The sequence below is a fragment of the Dryas octopetala genome, chromosome 2 (assembly GCF_963921425.1).
Source record: "Dryas octopetala chromosome 2, drDryOcto1.1, whole genome shotgun sequence".
NCBI lineage: Eukaryota > Viridiplantae > Streptophyta > Magnoliopsida > Rosales > Rosaceae > Dryas > Dryas octopetala.
The window spans coordinates 21,545,576-21,566,847 of NC_141367.1; the positions used below are offsets into that span (position 1 = coordinate 21,545,576).

At 36.7% G+C, this 21,272-nt stretch overlaps 5 protein-coding genes across 5 annotated transcripts; 4 read left to right on the top strand and 1 right to left on the bottom strand.

The window, feature by feature from the left end:
* Positions 1–2,420: 2,420 nt before the first annotated feature.
* Positions 2,421–3,113, bottom strand: LOC147294071 (Pre-rRNA-processing protein TSR2, conserved region). The gene is made up of 3 exons (XM_086234414.1): positions 2,867–3,113; positions 2,657–2,748; positions 2,421–2,474 (listed from the first exon to the last, which is right to left on the bottom strand). Exons 1-3 carry the CDS (start codon positions 3,111–3,113, stop codon positions 2,421–2,423), a joined length of 393 nt encoding a protein of 130 aa, XP_086090540.1.
* A 2,172-nt stretch (positions 3,114–5,285) lies between these two features.
* On the top strand, positions 5,286–7,739 carry LOI1 (Pentatricopeptide repeat (PPR) superfamily protein). The gene is made up of 2 exons (XM_086233591.1): positions 5,286–7,058; positions 7,240–7,739. Exons 1-2 carry the CDS (start codon positions 5,470–5,472, stop codon positions 7,703–7,705), a joined length of 2,055 nt encoding a protein of 684 aa, XP_086089717.1. The 5' UTR covers positions 5,286–5,469; the 3' UTR covers positions 7,706–7,739.
* Positions 7,740–8,289: 550 nt separating this feature from the next.
* Positions 8,290–11,342, top strand: LOC147294073 (Lactoylglutathione lyase / glyoxalase I family protein). The gene is made up of 4 exons (XM_086231480.1): positions 8,290–8,450; positions 8,565–8,795; positions 9,980–10,055; positions 10,943–11,342. The coding sequence occupies exons 1-4, from the start codon at positions 8,361–8,363 to the stop codon at positions 10,969–10,971; spliced, it is 426 nt and encodes a 141-aa protein (XP_086087606.1). The 5' UTR covers positions 8,290–8,360; the 3' UTR covers positions 10,972–11,342.
* A 152-nt stretch (positions 11,343–11,494) lies between these two features.
* Positions 11,495–12,806, top strand: LOC147294074 (late embryogenesis abundant protein D-34-like). Its single transcript, XM_086231479.1, has one exon. It carries the CDS (start codon positions 11,953–11,955, stop codon positions 12,478–12,480), a length of 528 nt encoding a protein of 175 aa, XP_086087605.1. The 5' UTR covers positions 11,495–11,952; the 3' UTR covers positions 12,481–12,806.
* Positions 12,807–16,068: 3,262 nt separating this feature from the next.
* Positions 16,069–16,856, top strand: LOC147294075 (transcription repressor OFP16-like). The gene has a single exon (XM_086231172.1). The coding sequence runs from the start codon at positions 16,098–16,100 to the stop codon at positions 16,854–16,856; it is 759 nt and encodes a 252-aa protein (XP_086087298.1). The 5' UTR covers positions 16,069–16,097.
* Positions 16,857–21,272: the final 4,416 nt, after the last annotated feature.

The following is a 21,272-nucleotide window of genomic DNA, read 5'->3' on the forward strand; positions in this document are numbered from 1 at the left end:
TCCCGAAAAAAAAAATACAGGCTTACAAAAAAATTAAGAATTAAAAGAAAAATTTTTTTTTTTTTAAAAAGTTAATACAAAAATAAAACTCTTCTTTAATTTTTAAAAAAGTTTATTATGTCAACTTACTTGATCCATTACCTAATTTCAACGATCAAAACCGTTCATTTTCTATATTCATACTCAAAAATCATCTCTGCAAAAAATCGGCCAAATCGGAATTCATCTACCTGTTCAATTATCATTAAAAAAACCATGATCGTTCATAAGTTCGATCACTGTTACCTAACTTCTATATCTCTGATTGGGCCGATTTTTTGCAGGGATGATATTTAAGTGGGGAACTAAAATATGAACGGTTCAGATCGTTGAAAACACGATCGAGATGTGAGCTTCTACATATAAATACACTTGGAGAGTATTATGCTATTAATTTTTTCATTGAAACCTTGTCGTTTTAATAATTGTGAAGACCACAAGGTGATTTCAACGATCGAAACCGTTCATTTTCTACGTTTATACTCAAAGATCAATCCTGCAAAATATTGGCCAAATCGAAATTCATCTACCCGTTCGATTATCATTAGAAAAGCCATAATCGTTCATAAGTTCTACCACCATTACCTAACTTTTACATCTCCAATTGGACCGATTTTTGGCAGGGATGATCTTTGAGTAAGAAACTAAAAAATGAACGATTCAGATCGTTAGAAACACTATCAAGATGTGAGCTTCTACATATAAATACAAATTATTTTTTCTTAGCCTATATTCTTGTAAATAGGCAACAAATTCTTTCTTTCCTTGCTGATAACAGTAATGGGCAACGAACGACACATTGCCTATTAAGATTTGTGTATTAATATGAGTATTAAAATTTGTGTATTAATATGGGCATTAAAATTAACGGGTATTAATGGGTATAAATTTAGGAGGCCACATGGCATCGCTCCATTGGCTAAGGCAATTATTAATCAAAAAGCAGCGGGTTAGTGTCACGCTATGCTAGTGGGTTTTTTTAAAAAATAATAACAAATTAGCCAACAGTAGGCCATCAGCGGCAGGTTTCACGCACCCATTAGTGCCGCTGCTGGTCTTGTCCCCCACAATCAAGACAGCTGCATTTGTTATCTCCAATCAGGCGCTGACACATGGACTCCACTAACTTTACATCAACTACTTTTCTCTTTTGTGGGCTCCACTTCTCTTGACAAAGTAAAGGCAATACCAAGATTTTGGGCCAAATTTAGCCTAAAATCTTGCCAAGGCAAGAATTGCCTTACTTTTGGCCTAGCAATGTAGAGATTTTTTTAGATTTTGGGCTAAATCTTGCCTTTAGTCTTGCATTTAGCCTAACATTTAGCCTAGCAATGTACATGCTCTTAGGGCTTCATTTGTTATTTTCTCCTTCTCCATCCTCTCTCTTCCTCCATGAAACTTAGAGAGAAATTGATGGGTCTTGATAAACTCATCTCCATAGCCATATCTTTGCACCCATACTTAGAAAAGATGTTGATCTAGTAGCCAAGATCACTATTTTCTCTTCATATTTCCTTCTCTCACACTTGGTGTGGACTAGCTTTAGAGAGATTACACTTATGATCTTAAGCCTCTAGGTTAGATGAGATTTTCATGAGAGATTAGTGAGTTCATCCTCTTGGTGGAGCCAAACTTGAAGATGTACATGGATTGAAGGCATCCCCATGGATGTGTGCATATCTTGGGTTCTACCCAAGATGGGTATTCAAGGGTAATTTCTTATCCTTTTAGCCATTTCTTGTTTTTCATGTCTCATCACACCTAAGGATCCTAGGGCTACGAGAATGTGTGATTAAAATTGAAAAATTCACCATGCTTCCACTCTTAGAAATTGTTTCTAGGTTACCCACTATTCCCTTCAGTAACTCCATTCACGTCCAAAAAGTGTTACGAATCTATTTCATCTTTTACTTTATGCTTTTGGATATCAAATATATGACTAAGATTAAAAATCAAGTATAAACAAATAGAGAACAAATTAACGAGAAGAGGTTCTGGATCCTTATTTCACACTGAATGTATAGGATATTAGCTATTTTTCTGTTCTCATCCTAACATTTCATATTAGGAACTTTCATAAGACATTAGAATGGTCTGAAAACTCATACCATGCATTTCCAATTAATGGTTTCTTGAGTACATTACAAAAACATATGAACAGGTAGGTGAAGAGTTATTACAGTGAACTGTAACAGAGGAAACCCAAAAAGAAAATTAGTAAGTGATTACACTGCAAACATTCACTAGAGACCTGAATAATGGATGCTCCCCGCAGGCAATTTGATCCCTACAACTGAGTTTCCTCTATCTGTGAGTTACCTTCTTCTTATGTTGAGTTGTTGAAAGGCTCTTTCTAGCTCATTTTTTGTTGAGAACATTATCTAATGGTTTCCATGCAAGTATTCCTCATGTACAATCATCAATTGTTCTGCCACCTGCTTGAATTGCAAAATTTCATCAACATATATAATCTCAACAATAAGTTGAAGCAGAAACACATAAAAGTTAATGGGAAATGAATAAAACCATTCCTACCTATTTTTTATACCACATGTACACATTGCTAATACATATGTATCTCATTTCTAATATCTAGCATTTACTTGTGAAAATTTACCTCCTCTATGCTTCCGTCCTCAATGTCTGTGTTGAGGGAGAGAATCATACGTTCATGTAAGAAATTTTCGAGATCTTCCACGTAACGTGGTGCTGCACATTTGTTATTGTAATTATTATTACATAATATATTAGCAAAGATATATGTATAATCTGAGATACGTATGCATATGTAAGTGAATGAATCAAATTTCAGTGTAGAAGTTAAAACCTTTGGATTGAGAGAACCAAGAGAAAATATCGGCAGACAGTTGTTGGGCTTTCAGGGTGGAGTCTCGGCCACCCCACTGGTTCTGGACCGCCATTTCCAGGCCGTTCCATCGGGAAAGAACCGACGAGATGCCCTCTCCAAGTAGTTTGAGGTCATGAGAGACAGCGTGATGATGATGATGATCAGCTGCAGGCTTTTCCACGGTAGAAGATAGACTACTCACACGTCCTCCGTTGATGGATTCCATGGAAGTAGGCCCCACCGTTCGATCGGACAGCCCTGCGTAGCTTGCTCTCTCCCCTCAAGGAAAACCCAACTCTCTGATATTCCTCTCTTTCTCTCTCGGTGTCGAACCAACAGATATATGATGAGAGAGAGAGAGAGAGAGAGAGAGAGAGAGAGAGAGAGAGAGAGAGAGGCTTGAGGCTAATTGGGTTTTGAGTCTTTTGACTGTGTCAGCATATATGAGAAAGCTCGGAATGTTTGGAGTGAACAGAGAAAGACTCGGGGAAGTTTGAGATGGATGTGAGAATGAGGAAAAACTTGGCATCTGTGAAAACTAATACACAAATACAGAATGTCAATTCGACATTTTTAAAACAATATTATTCACTCAATTTAATTCAATAAGGAACTTTTGGTGTGCCTTGCCCAATTTGGTAATTGGATTAGGTTCAAGTTAATTACTTATTCATGCATGGTCCAGGTGAGTTGTATGCTTAGCTTTCTTTCCTTAACTGCTGAAATTCTATAATTTATTGTAAATATTTAGGGAAAAGACAAATATTAAGGGTCTCGCACGTACAAAGTTGTTTCTATGTAACAGCGTTTTTGTTGGTAACGCTTTTGTGGTAGATACACATAAAATTTCATTAAAAATTCAACGAAAGCGTTTTTGTTATCCTAAAAAGCATTTTTAGTTATGAATCCGATTGATTCCAACTTTACATGCAAGGACTCAATTCTCCTTACTAGTAAATGATAGTTTGATACGTGTATACAAAATGGCAAAGCTAACTTCCTATAGGTGGAGGAGCCAAGACACATGTTTTTCAAAATTTTATGAAGCACAATATATATAACTGCAATCCTTTTAAATATACGAAAGGAACTGTAAGAGATTAATTTGGTCGGGAGGTGGGGTGTTCATGGCCACTGCAGGCCTATATGTGGCTCCGCCCCTGTGTATATAACCTGACCTAAACTGTAGGCAATGACTGTGTCAATGGATCTCACTAAAAAAAATTTCAAAACTTTTTTTGGCTAATGGATCGAGACACTCTTTGCATTGCTCTGTTCTGCACACACAAACAAACTCAAACTTCAGTAATTGAACCATATAAGTACTTAATAGAAGTAGGTGGCAATAACTAACTCAACTCGAACTCTGCATAAAGTTAGCAGGTTTTGATTTACCTTATTTAATACAAACCTGTATATGACGCGATTTACTAACATAAATACTAAATAGGTCAAGTCAGTGTCAAACACAAATCACCAAATTATAACGCAATAAATTGATTTAACTACTATTATATAAAGAAAAATGACTAATTATTTTCATTTCTTGATATGTATTGTGGGAAGTGGGAACCCTGGAATATTACTAATTATTATTTATGATTTGACCAGTATAAAGGTTAAAGTGAATTTTTCTTTGTCTTAACTCTTAATTAGGTGCATCTAAGGGTGTCAATTTATAATGAGTGCTGTTATTTGTACACTCATTTTCTTTGTTTACGCATCCTTTTCTCCTATTCCTACATACTCCATAAAATTTTTAAAATTTTACAATTTCTAAAAAACCACCCACAAAATTCCAAAATATCCATACCCAAAAAAAGAAAAAAAAACACACACACACACATCCACAGCCAACCCAGCTCGATTCCACCCCTGCACATTCACAGCCAACCCACCCCACCCCCTGCACCCCATAGCCAACCTAGGTAATCGCCGGAGTTCCTCCTCTCTCTCTGTCTCTCTCCTTCTCCTTCTCCTTCTCCTTCTCTTTCTCTTCCTCTCTCCCTATTGCACCCTCCTTGCCGGAAGGGAAGGGAGGCCGACAACTTTGCCGGTCCCCAGTTCAGAAGTTTCTAACCTCCGATTTGGGGGCCGACAAGGAGGGTGTGAAAGGGAGAGGAAGAGAAAGAGAAAGAAAGAGAGAGAGAGTGCGCCAACCACTGGCGATGAGGGTGACGGCAGGGTGATAAGAGTTATGGGTGGAGGTTGGAGTCTTATGTGGTTTGTTGGTTTTTTTTTTTTAAATAATATTTGTCCTTTATGGTAATTTAAAATTGAAGTAAATTTGTAATTTTTTAAATTAAAAAGGAGAGAAAAAAGATACAGCACTCTTTGTAATAGATGATAGTATCAAATAATAATTTTTTATTTTATTTTGACTGTCTTTAGGAAAAAGTACACGCATGTCAAGTATCTTCGTCTTTGCTAAAGCAAGACGGACTAGTACAGAGTTTAATCAAACAGTCTTCAACGAAAGAAAGCCCTGTGCTTCTGTGAAGAAATATCACAAACACTCTTCATGCTTCTCTAACTTGAGCCCCAACTCAGTCCCCTCCCAACCATGACTGTAACTACCAACAATGCCATTCCTCACTCCCAACTCGCTCGCCTCCCTCGTCGAATCGGCCGTGTCGACTCACTCTCCTCTGCTGGGCCGAGCCGCGCATGCCCAGATGATCAGGATCCTCGACCCCCCTCTCCCCTCCTTCCTCTCCAACCACCTCGTCAACATGTACTCCAAACTCGACCTCCCCAACTCAGCCCAACTCGTCCTCCAACTCAACCCCTCCCGCTCTGTCGTCACCTGGACCTCCCTCATTGCCGGCTTTGTCCAAAACGGTCATTTCGCCTCCGCCATCCTCAACTTCGCTAACATGCGCCGGGAGTCCATCCAGCCCAATGACTTCACCTTCCCCTGCGCCTTCAAGGCCTCCGCTTTGCTCCGCTTGCCCGTCACCGGAAAACAGGTCCACGCGCTTGCGGTCAAGGCCGGGCAGATATGCGACGTCTTTGTTGGGTGCAGTGCTTTCGATATGTACTGCAAAACGGGTCTCCGAGACGAGGCTCGGAAAGTGTTCGACGAAATGCCTCAGAGAAACCTTGCCACGTGGAATGCGTACATGTCAAATGCAGTGCTTGACGGGCGGCCGCTCAATGCCGTTTACAAGTTCATTGAGTTTCTTCGTGCAGGTGGGGAGCCTAATTCGATTACTTTCTGTGCGTTTCTCAATGCGTGTTCGGATACATCGGATTTGGAGCTTGGAAGACAACTACATGGGTTTGTGATGCGATGTGGGTTTGGAAAAGACGTGTCGGTTCTGAATGGGCTCATTGATTTTTACGGGAAGAGTAGGGAGATTGGGTCTTCTATGATGGTTTTTGATAGAATTGGTCAGCGAAATGAGGTTTCTTGGTGCTCTATGGTGGCTGCATATGTACAAAATGATGAGGAGGAGAAGGCTTGTGAGTTATTTTTGCGTGGTACGAAAGAAGGGGTTGAACCGACTGATTTCATGGTTTCGAGTGTCTTAAGTGCTTGTTCTGGGCTTGCATGGCTTGAACAGGGTAGGTCAGTCCATGCACTTGCCGTGAAGGCGTGTGTGGAGGGAAATATCTTTGTTGGGAGTGCACTTGTTGACATGTATGGAAAATGTGGGAGTGTAGAAGATGCCGAGCGTGCCTTCAACGAGATGCCTTCAAGGAACTTGATCACTTGGAACGCAATGATCGGCGCATATGCGCATCAAGGACATGCCAACATGGCTTTGGCATTGTTTGTGGAAATGAGCGTCGGAAGTCGAGAGTTTAAACCAAATTATGTTACGTTGGTGTGTGTATTATCGGCGTGTAGTAGAGCAGGGGCTGTGCAAATGGGCATGCAGATTTTTGAGTCAATGAAAGCAAGGTATGGAGTTGAACCAAGGGCAGAGCATTATGCATGTGTTGTGGACTTGCTCGGGCGAGCTGGGATGGTAGAGCGCGCTTATGAGTTCATTACAAAGATGCCAATTCGCCCAACAATTTCCATTTGGGGAGCTCTTCTAGGGGCTTGTAAAATGTACAAGAAACCAGAATTGGGGAAGATTGCAGCTGACAAGTTATTTCAACTTGATCCTAATGACTCTGGCAACCATGTGGTGCTTTCTAACATGTTTGCAGCTGCTGGCAGGTACTAAAAAGCCTATTTATAGTATTGTGAGGCTATGGTATTGATGTTCCATTACACACATCAATGACATCATAGGGTTGATTTGGGAGCCTAAGAGTGATTGTTTTGCTTTTATTATTGTGGTCCTTTTCCCACTTGTATTTGATTAAATTGATTTGTGTTTGACAATGAATGAATGCAGGTGGGAGGAAGCCACTCTTGTGAGGAAGGAGATGAAAGATGGTGGGATCAAAAAGGGTGCAGGCTGCAGTTGGGTCGCGGTCAAGAACATAGTCCACGTCTTCCAAGCGAAAGACACCTCCCATAAAAGGAATTCTGAGATTCAGGCAATGCTAAGCAAGTTAAGGAGTCAAATGAAGGAAGCTGGGTACATTCCCGACACCAATTTCGCCCTATTTGATTTGGAAGAAGAAGAGAAAGTATCAGAAGTATGGTACCACAGTGAGAAGATTGCCCTTGCATTTGGGCTCATTGCTATCCCTCCAGGGTTGCCTATAAGGATTAACAAAAACCTTAGGATCTGTGGAGATTGCCATGGTGCAATCAAATTCATATCTGGCATTGTAGGTAGAGAAATTATTGTGAGAGATAACAATCGTTTTCATCGCTTTAGAGATGGTCATTGCTCGTGTAAAGATTTTTGGTGATGAATTCATATCTTATAACCATTTTTTTGCTGTTGTTGAGCTTTCTACCAAGAAATTGACCCATGCATATTTTAAATAGGTTTTTTTTTTTATCACCAATGACCCCTTATCTTTGCCGCAATCATCAACATGCCCTCTAACCTTTCGATTTGATCATTGTGGTGCCTAATTTTTATATTCACAAATTAATGTGGCCCTCACGCTCAATTTCATGAGGAATCTAGTAAAAAAATAATTACATGCAAGTATGCAACACACATGACTAACTTTTTAAGGTCAAATTCATCAAACTATTATGTGCACTTCATGTGATCATTTTTTATAAAAAAAATTTAATATAATTGAACGTGAGTGCCATATTGATGTGCGGAGATAAAAGTTGTGAATCTCATTGATTGAATTGAAAGGTTGGGGCAATGTGGATGATAGGGATAAAGATAAGGGGTCACCGGTGATAAAAAAAAACCTTCTAAATGATATAAGGTGCTTTTAAAAAAATAAATCAGACAATTAGTACTAAATAAAAACAGGAAAAACAAAAAATCTTTCTACGACGTCGTGTTCACATCCTAAAGTAGCTTTAGCCTTTAGCAATAAGACCACCAGTCACTGCCTCACTCCCCCAAACAGCTTACCAAATACAACAACAGAAGAAATGGCAGCAGCAGTAGCAGAAGGAGCGAGTCTCAACCATATTTCCAGAGAATCCTCCGACATTCGGCAACTCGCTGATTTCTACAAAGAGGTCCTTCAAGCTTCCAACTTTTCTTCTTCTTCTTCATTTTTTTATAATCGTTTTTATGTTAACAAGCTAATTAGTAATGAACTCAATTTGATTGATATTATGTGGTGGTTGTAGATATTTGGGTTCGAGGAGATAGAGAGCCCAAACTTTGTGGAATTCAAGGTGATATGGCTGAATTTACCCTCAGCTTTTGCTATGCACCTCATCGAGAGGAACCCAAATTACAAGCTTCCAGAAGGCCCCTGGAGCGCCACGTCACCGGTCGCTGACCCGAGCCATCTCCCCAGAGGCCACCATATCTGCTTCTCTGTCTCTAACTTCCACTCCTTTGTCCAAACCCTCAAGGTACACATCCATTTTCAGCTACCCTTTTGTAATATTTATGATTTGGGATTCATTTTTTATTGTTACTGTGATTTGGGTATAAAACAGAGTTGTAGTTTGTGCAGTTTGATTGTTAAGATTTAAATTGGGTGGTGGTTATGGGCTTTTATAGTGAAAATCTTGATGGATTGTAGTCTAGAAATATGAACTGAAATCATAGATTAAGTCTTTGTCTGTTATATGTATGATATAAGTTGCTGTTTTTGTTTGCTCATCTTCCTCCTCGTATTTTCATCCGAAGTCTTGAGCATGCTTCACTTTCCTTCTTCTGCCCTGGTTCTTCATTTCCACTTTATATACATGCTCATATCATCATATGAACTGATAGTAATATGAACTTATGTATATAATAATGAATCGAAACAGAGCACATATGACATTCAGATGCCGGAAGATTCATATAGTGGAAGTTCTTGGCTTCAAAATCAAACACATATACATAAATTGTGGGAGGAATTAGGAAAAAAAAAAAAAAAAAGAAACTTAAACCTTTTGGCCTTTCTTACAGTTACACCACTCGTTTAATGCATATGATTGGATTGGATTGGATTGAATAAATGACTAGATTCATGTGTATATAAGGAAAAAAATGGAGGGTGTCTTCTAAGTTGAAGGAAGAAGATGGACTAGCCATAAGGGGAAACTTATCCCCAGTAATCCCACCATTTTTGTGGGGATTGGAAGGGATAATTTTCCCCTTATGATTAATCCATCTTCTTCCTTCAAGTTAGAAACTTCTTCCTTGAATGCACATGAATTTAGTCATTTATCTTATCCAATCCAATCTTGTACATCAAACGAGGCCCAAATGAGAGAGTGGGAAACGACTAGTTATCCTCATGACCTCATCCATCACTTGCTAGAAATTCAATGTTTATTATTCCGTTTTTGCTTTTTGTTTTGGGATGGAAATTGGAAAAGCTGTAAGCATATATTTTTTTTCTCCTAGAGATGGAAGTTGGATTTGAAAAATAGGCTTAAATAAAATAGGTTCCGATCTTTGTTCAGAAGGGGCTAAGGCAAACACCTTGCTTGCCTCTCCTCTTGGGCCAACCCTAGTTCAAAGCTTTTGCATCGTTGTTTCTTTTTGGTATTTTCTCTACCTCTCTTTGAGGGAAGTTGTCTGAATAAATTTTGTTGTGCAGGAAAAGGGAATTCAGACTTTTGAGAGGTCCCTACCTGATGGTAAGGTCAAGCAAGTCTTTTTCTTTGATCCAGACGGTAAGCTTTTCTAATCACAATTATTGTATAATGTTGGTTTCAAGATTGAAAATTAAGTGAGAGCTGTTTACTTTGAATTTAAATTTTATATTCTTTTGTTCCAAGGTGTTGCAATTCTGTGTTTGCTTGCAATTTGCATATTCTTGATGAAAAATAATGACAGGATCCACATGTTCTGTTTCAAAACTAATTGAAAAAATTAAACGCAGTATTGAACTGCATACCTAATTTTGAAGATGAAAGATCCTCTTGCAGAAAAAACATGTTTAATCTTTTTTCAGCTCTTTATGAATTCATATTACAGATGATAGATTTCTGATCTTTCTGTACATATATGCACGGGGGTTGGACCATTTTAATATCTTATAATAACTGTTGAAAAGTGGGTAATTCCATCAACCACCACCCATTCTCAAACAGTAATCACTTATAGGAAGATATTTATTCATAATTTCATACTTTGTAACAGAATAATAAAATTTTTGAAATTTTGCTTTTTCAAATTTGATACATTGGCATGTGTGAAATTGAAAATCTTCTTTCAAATTCAATACATGGCAATCTTTGAGTAGCTAGTTATACCATATCAGTGTGACCACATGGAATGACTGTCCTATAGAAGTTTTTTTTTCCTGTGAAGATGGGTTATAACTACTATATCAGCACATTCTCTCATAAATGGATGGTTATGATGAATTTAAATTAAAATGGTCCAACTTAGTTCATTATTAAGACCGTTTTTCTTGTAATTCTTTCCCTTGAGTGCTGATTAATTGTAATCTTTGTGATACATTTGATTTGAAGTTGTTCCATACAATACAGGTTTTTACTTTTGACCAAAAGAATCTTTATTTTTAATTTTTTTTTTTCCATACTTTATTGTGCAGGAAATGGATTGGAGGTTGCAAGCCGATGAGCTCCAAAGCAACACAGAGGACTTCTCCAAATTGTAGCGTACATTTATATGAAGCAGACAGTCAGTAGATTTCCATGGACAGTAAGTTGCGATAATTGTTTTCATCTCTGCAGTTGTGAGTCTTGTTACTCAAGTCTTCATGTTTGTATGATGTTAAATCTGTTCTGGATAGACATCAGGTGCTATCCAAGCTTGGCAATGCGGATTGCATAATATGATAGGGGAATATTTAGACGTGGCAGAAGTTGAATGCACTTCTTGTAACCATGTGACACCAGAAATGGAATATTATTTGCTTGTCATAAAAGTATACGCAAAATGACGTACACTCTAAAATCAGCTTAATTTTATTTCCTTGTGGCTTAGGCGTATGAGTTATGGCTAGAGAACACTGTGCTCTTTGATTGCATCACAAGCAATGTGTCCCGTCGTGATTTATTTCGAACATATTATTGAAGACAAAGTAAAACATCAAGTTCATTGCCAAAAAGTGATTGATTTTTTGGGTTGATAAAAATTCGTAAACAGAGCAAATTATATTGGCTGAAAACCTAGTAATTTGACTATATATAGCCCATCCATTTTCTAGATTCTTTATTAGTGGTGTACAATAATTCATGGAATCAATAATTAAAATTAACAATTTCAATAAAAATCGAAAAGAAAATTAGAGTACTATAAACTGAGAGTGATTACTGGATGAGCAAATGCTGGCACCTGGCCATATATAAATGGCATGGAAGTGTCGCCAAGCTTCGAAACGGTGGACTGTTGGTTCTGACCGAAGCGAACACAAGAGCTGCCTGCAGCTGCCACGTGTACTGCCACAATGAAACTGCATGTCCTGTCTTTGTCTTGCCACGTGTCTAAGATAGTCACGTGCCACTTACATTCCATAGCTGTGTGACCTATATAAACTGTAGCTCCTCCAGTCGTACGTATATGAAAGCTATCCATTGCAAAAGCTTTGAATTGTGAAAAATGAGCCAGGAACAGCCACGGAGGCCTCAAGACAAGAAGGAGGCGGTGAAATACGGCGACGTTTTCGATGTCGGCGGCGACCTCGCAGGCAAGGCCGTTGCACCGCAAGACGCCGCCATGATGCAGACCGCCGAAAGTATGTTGTTGGGGCAGACCCAGAAGGGCGGTTCAGCCGCTGCCATGCAGGCCGCCGCAAGCCGGAACGAAAGAGCTGGTGTTGTCGGTCATGGAGATGCTTCCGATGTGGTCGGAAACCAAGGTGTCTCTGTTACAGAGACTGACGTCCCTGGAAAGCGCATAATCACTGAATCAGTAGGCGGACAGGTTGTTGGGCAGTATGTGCAGCCTACCCCGTTGCAGCAGGCAGGTACAGGGGGGTTTATGCAGCAGAACGCAATAACCATAGGTGAAGCACTGGAGGCCTCCGCCCAAACAGCCGGCAACAAGCCGATTGATGAAAGCGACGCCGGTGGCGTGGCTGCCTCTGTCAGGGCAGCTGCTAGGCTCAATGAGAGTGCAAACATATGATACATCATTTCATGTTTCCTAGTAATCTTGGGGTTTAGGGTTTTTTATGTATGTAAATTAATGAACAAGCTAGCTACGTTTCTATGGTAAGGGGGCCTTCAATGGGCTTTCAAACAAGGCCCACTGATCACCAACCTGTAGTAGTAGTACGTACTGCTTCTACCCGTGTCTGTGTATTAATGTAATTTGAGAAACAAAATGGTACTGCAGCTACAGCTAGCAATGGGGTAGTGTGGGTTCTTTATATATGGGCTGGGCCTAGGACATCATCATCTGGCTCTTGTAATATCAAGTTAAGACTTTTAATTAATATCTGTTTTCTTTTTAATCAAACCATATGCAAGCTGATCATATGATGTACTTTCAAGTTTCAACAGTTAGAAAATGTGAAATATATATAATTATAAGTTACTTACATAGTTACATGTGGGTATAAAATCATACATGGTATACCACACAATATCAATTCAACGTCAAACCTTCAAAATGTAATAAATTTACAGGAAAGTAATCAAAGTATATATCAAAGCCCGCACTGTTTAGCATAATTATAAAATAGGGTTGTAACAAATCAATCTCTATTTCTCTATTCTCTACTAATGTAAAGGTAATTACCCTCTTAATTATGGATCACAGATTCACAATTAGTAGTGGACTAAGCATCTCCCCAACCAAGGACAATTAGTATCATATTTAATTACCAAAAAAAAGAAGGAAGAAACCAAGGAAAATTTATACATGATCAATGGGGGACCTATGGCGCAGTTATGTACTTGCATGACTAGGTAAGAATCCAAAGGTAAGAAGTCAGTTTGGGAGTTGTTGGTTTCCTTGAAGAGGAAAGCAGGCACTGCATATTTTATTGCATTGGTGAGCCACATTAATGCAATTGAGAGCCTTCATGTCATATTGTCATGTGTCATCCATCTGATCATGAGTTGCATGTATGCAGGTGACGTTAGCTGAAACGCACCCCACTACACTACTATTCTAGTCTACTAATGACTGAAAAGAAGTGTGTGCAGTTTTATTCCCAATTTGCGCGCATATTTACTGCCATGCAGTAGCGTCTTGCTTAATTGCTTCTCTGTCAAAGATCAGATATATTTAATCTGTCTTCGCAATTCAATCAAATCATTATTAGTGGGTTCACCCAAAAAAAATAAAAAATTAATTTTTTCATGTAAAGCGTGTATACGTTTTTTGTATTTATTTATTTTTTTTATCATGTGACATCACTCACATAAGTCACATAACAGATAATGAAAAGATAGCACATAAAATATATATATTAATTAACTCGACACATTATTTGTTTATATATTCTTTATTTGTGCTCATTTTCTAACTGTTGAAATTTTTGGAATTTAAAAATTCTCTTTAAGACTTTATCATATATACTGTCAGAACTTGGTTTCAAGTGGTATTTGGTGAAAACTTCACATACTAATTTGTTTACTTGCAAAGTTGCAAGCTGTAGAGCGAGTATTTGCTTGTATTTGCTTTGCTTCTCCTGTGCATTTTAAAATATTATGAATTCACCTCTTTTGTTGGTGGGCCAACTCTTGTTTCATGCAATAGGCATATTTCTCTCAATCGATGAATTAGGCATATATGTTGATTGTAAGGCGGCTAGATAGTGCATCAAATGAATTCGGATGTACTATCGATGTTGATCGATAAAGGTTGATGTGATGATGGAACTACATCATTAAATTTTTACATCAGCAGGGGCGAAGAGAAATTAATTAATACCTAAAATTGAAGGTCAGCTGTATCTTTTGAGTTTTTTTGTAGAACTAGTACCATTAATAAGCCATCAATCACAGGGACTACTGATGAGCACCATGGTTTGCAATTACTGATCATCAAATAGACAAATATTATGGTTGACAGGAAGTGATCCTTTTATGGTGGGGTACGTCAAAACCAAGAAAACTTTCGCATGCATTTTCCTTCCAGACTCAAAAGGTTAAAAACCTGAAGGTTAGCTCGATCGGTACGTCAACTTTCCAAAGATTAAATTTGTAAAAAGTTGTTCAATCTTACTATAAACGAACTCATATGTATATATATATATATATATATATATTTAAAGGACCTTCATGATTGTTAGGTACATAATGCATCTCTTTAAATGTGAGATTCACTTGTATTATATAAACTAGCTAGTCTTTTGTGAATCTGGTATTAAATAAAGATATGATCAATAAATATATAAATATATGTAATTTTATTGTTATCAATAAAGCTTTATAAAAAATAAAGCTCTAAGTTTATACAACTAATATTTCATAGGGTGGTCGTAATTCGTAAAAGGTTAGAAAATATATAACTTGAAATTCATCAGTTGGCAGGCTTTCTTTTTTCTCTGTTGCTTGATATTTCAACTTAATTATAAGTGGTACATCTTCTAATAGTATTTCTTACAACTTGTACCATTTCAACCGATACCTAATTTTCCAAATAAGAGTATATGAGATATAATGGTATCCCACTTTAGTAGCAGAAGGATGTGAATCCTTTGCTTGAATTTTACTTTCAATATAAAGTTGTGACATCCTTTTACTGAAAAACAAAGATTTCTAAATCAAGTAGAAGATCCATGTATACCCCCTAATAGAAACTTTAACATTTTGAGGAAATGGTTGTAAACTATCCGCCAAATAGATAGATTGTGAACTTGTCCTAAGTGGTTGCAAGTATATTAATTAGAAAATTTTGCAATGGTGTTTGGTGTGTGAAGTTGGAAAATTATTCTTTTTAGCAATAATATACTCGATCATGTGGTCTAGCTAACAAATGAACGTGTATATCAGTGGCCACAAGTATAAAGGATATATATGTTGGTATTAATAAAATACCACAAGAAAATATGGAAGTAACATTATTTAATAATAAAAAAATAGCATTACGTAATCTAAAAAAGAATTTTTTGATATTCTTTCTCTATTAAAAACTCAACTATTGTAGATCACTTTCACTTTTTAAGTTATTTGCCTAAGTAACTTTATTTTATATATTTTGGAAAATCTATTGGGCTATCAATTTAATTAGTCGATTAATACACCAAAGAAAGGCTCCTACACGTCTAATATATATGCATCTAATTGCAGGGGCTATATATTCACTTAACATAAAACTTTTTTTCTACACTTTTGAATTTTGATAGTAGCAATGGATGTGAGTTAAAATGATGGGGGATCGAGCACACCTGACTGTATAATCACACATGACTGTTTTAAGCACACCTCCTTATTTGTTGGTCTATTTTCCCATCGCTCTTGTTAATTAATATTCTTTTTTATTTTTTGTCAATAATTACAAATACCATCCTTCTAACATATGACTCAATGGTTGAGTGTAGAAATAAAACAAAAATAGAGATTTCTAGCTGCATACGCAAACCTCACTTTCCTCCCCTGTCCTGTGGACTTTTGTAGTGCCGTCTCTCTCCCCAAATAAAACCCAACCTTCCACCCTTTCTTTCTTTATCTTTCACTTCTCAAGTTCTCAATCAACATTTCAACCCACAAAGAAAGCAATAACCCACAACAATAAACAAACACCCTCCTCTTCCCCCTCTCTCTCTCTCCCTCCCTGTCTGTCTGTGAAAGATGACCAAAATCCCATGGAAGCATTTGCTCCCCAATTTCAAATGCCTACCCACAATCCAAACCCCACCAGCTGATGATGAACCCTCCTCTAAAGACGAAGACCAACACTCACCACTCATCTTCAACAACTTCAACACCCTTTACCATCATGACTTGAACAACACCACCAACAACTCAGAAGAGCTCTCCTCAACCTCCAAATCCCACCTCTCCTCCGCCGACAATCACTTCTACTCCTCCTCCTGCTCCGACTCATCCGACGACATCGAGTCCTCCTCCCCTCCCGACTTGGCCACCATCTTGGCTTCCCAACGCTTCTTCTTCTCCTCTCCTGGCCGCTCCAACTCCATCGTGGAGTCCCCGGACACCCGACCCACCAACAACTCGAACCCGAACCCATTAGTCTCAATGAGCAGAAGCATCAGCGTACCCAAGTACTCGTCAAATCCGTACGCGGATTTTCGGCGCTCCATGGAGGAAATGCTTGAAGCTAGATATAGGGACATGGTGGTGGATGCTACTGACAGCACTAGTATAAGTATTAAAAATGATGTGGAGTATTTACACGAGCTGCTCTTGTGCTATCTTTCGCTCAACCCCAAAGACATTCACAAGGACATTATCAGTGCCTTCACGGACCTTGTCATTTGCCTCTTGTCTTCTAACTCTTCGCCACCGATCACCGCCACCCATCACCGCCAAGAAGAACTGGAGATTTATCAGCAGCAGCATCCTCATCTTTTGCGCCACTTGGGGTAACGGTAATTGTCTGTTGAGAAAAAGAAAAAGACAACGAATTGAAGAAATTAATTACTGGGGTTTCTTTGTCTAATTAATTTGGCCTTGTGTAATTAATTAATTATTGGGTTTTCAGTTTTCAGAGGCCAGGAGGGATGTTGTTTCATGTTTCATGTATGAGGACAAAGAAAAATGTATTTTGATGATATCACAAAACCAAGGAATTGAAGCGTGGGAAATGTTGAGGTCTCGATGCATGCTAGCTAGTTTATAATTTTTTTTTTCTTTTTCTTTTGGGGGTTGTAGTGTTAAACTGTTAATTTGTTGTGTAAGAAAATGTGTTTTAATTAATTGATTAATTGGTTAATTAAAGAAATGTGTTTTTGTTGTGGATTGATGTTTCTCAAATAGTTGATTGCCAATGATAATCCGTGACAATTCAACAATTTGGAGCTGTGGCTGTGGTGGTCCTGCTTGCATGTCGGGGAGTAGTGCACAAATAACAAGAACGAACTAGGCAGCGGTCGAACTTCAAAGGGGGCCAGGCCATGGTCCCCTAGCTATCATTTTTAATATCACACTAATTAAACTTATCCAAAATATATAAAACAAAAAAATAAAAAATACACCTCCTATAACTTAGAAGTTGGTATCTTCATAGAGTATGGCAACATGCCAACATTTAATATACAACATGCACAAGTGAGACAAAATTGGGCATCGTTAAAGAGAGTGAGTGCTACGTACGTACATGTTTATATAATGTGTTTATATAATGAATCGAACTCAACAATTCATATAATGACTCGGACTAAACACTAAACTAGTGAGTTAAGATTGGTTATCACTCGACACAGTCTTAAATTACATCATTTGCTAACACTAACAATAATTATGTAAAGTTAGCTTCAAAAGCATAAATAACTTAATTATGACATAATAAACTTGTTTAATTTCTTTCTATATGTTTCCACTACTTGGTGGTATTGTGTGAATCCTTAGATTAAGGGAATAACAAAGTCTTTTTTGTTATAGATTAAGTGAATCCATAATAAACTATAATTATAGAATAACAATATCTTTTTTGTTTGGTTTCTTCTAGCATTTAGATTAAGTGAATTTTTATTTAATGAAAAATGTGTGATGGTTATAGATTGGATTTAGAAATAAAAGAAGCATAATGTCAAGTTTGTTGCTCATAAGATATGTTGGTGGACATGAGCAAGACATAATTAATAAATAGATTATCAAGACACAATTAATGAATAAATTACGGTGTTCACTCAAAGCTCTCTTAGGATGAAGATAAAGAATATGTATGCAGGAAAGAAAAATTGCGTGCTTTGAAGTGATACTTGGAAGCATTGCGCCATTGTATGATATCTGGCTCAGCCAAAAAAGTAAAAATAAAAATATATAAATAAGTTCCACTCTGTAATCCGTGTACAAAAATATTACTGAGCAAAAAAGCATTGTAAAACCCAAAGTTTTGCAAGCATTGAGCAAAAGCATTAAAACAAGGTCAGTTTTGAAGTTTCTGACCACTATGGATATACTCTTTCTTTTATATATTGACAAAAATGGGGAGACAAACGAAGTGGATCCAAAGAGAGTTTACCAACAACTACAAGAAAAGAAGGAAAATGCCTTCATATTTTATACTATACTTGTTTATAAAGTTGGTTGGTTTAGGTAAGGTTAATACCAGACCATTTGTCCTGAAGTGCCATGCATATTTTATACTACATATTATTGAAAGAGAGAGAGAGAGAGAGAAGAAAGAGCATAGGGGAGAGAGGATGCCGACACCATCGGGGGAGTGGGGGAGTTGGGGCTGGCGGGCAGTTGCCGGAGAGGGGAGGGTTTGATCCTCTTCCAATTTTTTTTAATACTTTTTCATTCTTTTTAATTTTTTTTAATACTTTTTCATACCTTAAAATTGGTCATGTACGCGTCACGTGATCAATTTTTAATAGATGTTTTGACGAATTTAATAGAGATTTCTTGATTGAAACTAATAGTTAATTATATTCTTTAATTTAAACAAAGTGAAAATGAGATCTTCAACTGCAAAACAGGGTATAGTTGAAATCTTTTTGCTAAAAAATTTTCTTTATATTTATACAGTTAGAATTAAAACAAGCAAAAAAAAAAAAAAACAGATAATTCAAATCCATATAATTAATTTCCAGGGCAAAAGTTATGATATTTTGTGGATGTGAGGATTAAAAAAAAAAAAAAAAAGAAACAAAAATCAAATGCCAGATGAGTATATATGTGATTCCAAATGCACAACTGTTAGAGAGATGGACGTAAACGACTAAACGAGTAGGCCAAATTATATAAAATCATGTAGGAGAATCTTGGCATTGCCTATAGTTATCTTTTACTTTTCAATAAAGGTTGTTTATTTGGACAAAAAACAAAAACAGAGACAAGATTCTTGGTGAAAATTTAAAGAAATATTCATGCATGTATATAATTAACAATTAAGGGAATTGCACACATATATTATATACGCATGCGTCTTTGTAGATTAATATATAATAGACATTAATCTATAGTCGAAATTTATCTAACATTTACGACTCATAATTTTATAACCAATAAAAATATTTATACTATATTTATTTATCACAGTTACTTATCATATCTCACGTTAAACGGATCCATTAAATGAATTTGTTTCACCCTTTTGAAAAATGTGTGAATACCAATTAAGTAAGAAATCAAAATCGATATGATCTTTGAATGTAGCATTACTTTATGATAACATATAGTATATGAGTTCTAAATTCTATGTTGGAGCTTGGAGTATTGCAAGTATTGATCAAGTTAATCATAACAATGAAACGATAGAAAATAAGGACAAAATATTGAGAAGTTAGATGATATTTTGTTGAGTTAATTACACTTACACCTCCTAAGGTTTATCGTTTTTTTACATATACCTCCTGGGGTTTCAAAAATTACACATACACCCTTGAGGTTTCAAAACTATTACATATAACCCCCTACAAGAGAAAAAAATAAATAAACAAAAAAAATATTTGTATTGAGGTTAGACCTTACACTTTATTTTATTAGGCCATTTCACCCCTTAGCATGTTTTTTTGCATAATTTCTCATCATTTTTTTCTCATATAGGGGGTTATATGCAATAGTTTTGAAACCTCAGGGGATGTATGTGTAATTATTGAAACCTCAAGGAATATATGTGAAAAAAAATAAACCTCAAGAGGTGTAAGTGTAATTAACTCATATTTTGTTAGTAATTAACCTTTAAATTATCACAAATTAATCAGAGTTGAGGATCTTTAATAAAGAAAATTATACAATATAATCATTGCATGACATACAATTATATTTTTGACCTTTAAATGCTGATTAGTTCAACTTTTAACTATTATGGTATAGCTTATTCACCATTAAATGTGATTATATGCCATATAGAAACTGTCATAGAGAAATTCTCCTTTAATAAATTAACAAAGACAAAAAGAAACAGTACAAATAAGAGAAACAAGCAAAAGTAGCGAAGGGATATGATAATGACATGTTGATCGATCCAAATAATAGAAAATAATGCAATTGCAGAGAACAGGCATAGTGTTGGGAGGATTGTCAGGTTATGGATATTTCATCTCAATCAACTCAAGACTGATTTTATTGGACCTAGAGATCTTCCTATGGACCCCCTGAAATTGGATTAATATTGTCCAAAGTCCTATTCCACCAATATTCAAAACATGTAGACTCATCAACTGTTTAGTAGTTTAAATTCAACGTATATATATATATAATTCAAACAGCTAGCAGAGAGAGAGAGAGAGAGAGAGAGAGAGAGAGTCTCGGTGAGTAATGTGTACTCAGAACTTTGCTTGTTGAGATGAGATGCCAGTATATGATCAAATGGAAACAATTCTGAATTTTGTTGACGAAAACTACAGAACGTACTTAGGACCCATGTCAAATTTGGAAACAAATGTGGAACTGTTTACAGTTTGATTTGGCTTCCTCGGGAATGGTTTATGGTAGTCTGCCCATTTGAAATTTTCAATAGTAATTTCTTTCATGTCCTGTAGGGTAGGCCTTAAAGTCCTATGCTCTTGTTTGCATGCATAAAGACAATCCACATTGCATTGATGCCACTGATCGAATCGTATGTTGATTGTCTTCATATATGCTTCATCCATTATTATCAAATCGAAGTCAGCACAAATGATTATGAAAGGATGAGATATATATGCTTCATAATGCTTGGTAGAAATGGCTCAAAAAGGTAATACCACAACTTTGATATGCAATATTCAATGCATACCAATTCTAATTCTCAATCTAGTGGCCATGAGGGCCATCATTTGGTACGTAATCCAAACTCTAATGAAGTCTAAAATGAAACCTCTGTAACAGGTCATCAATATCTCCCTATTGTAA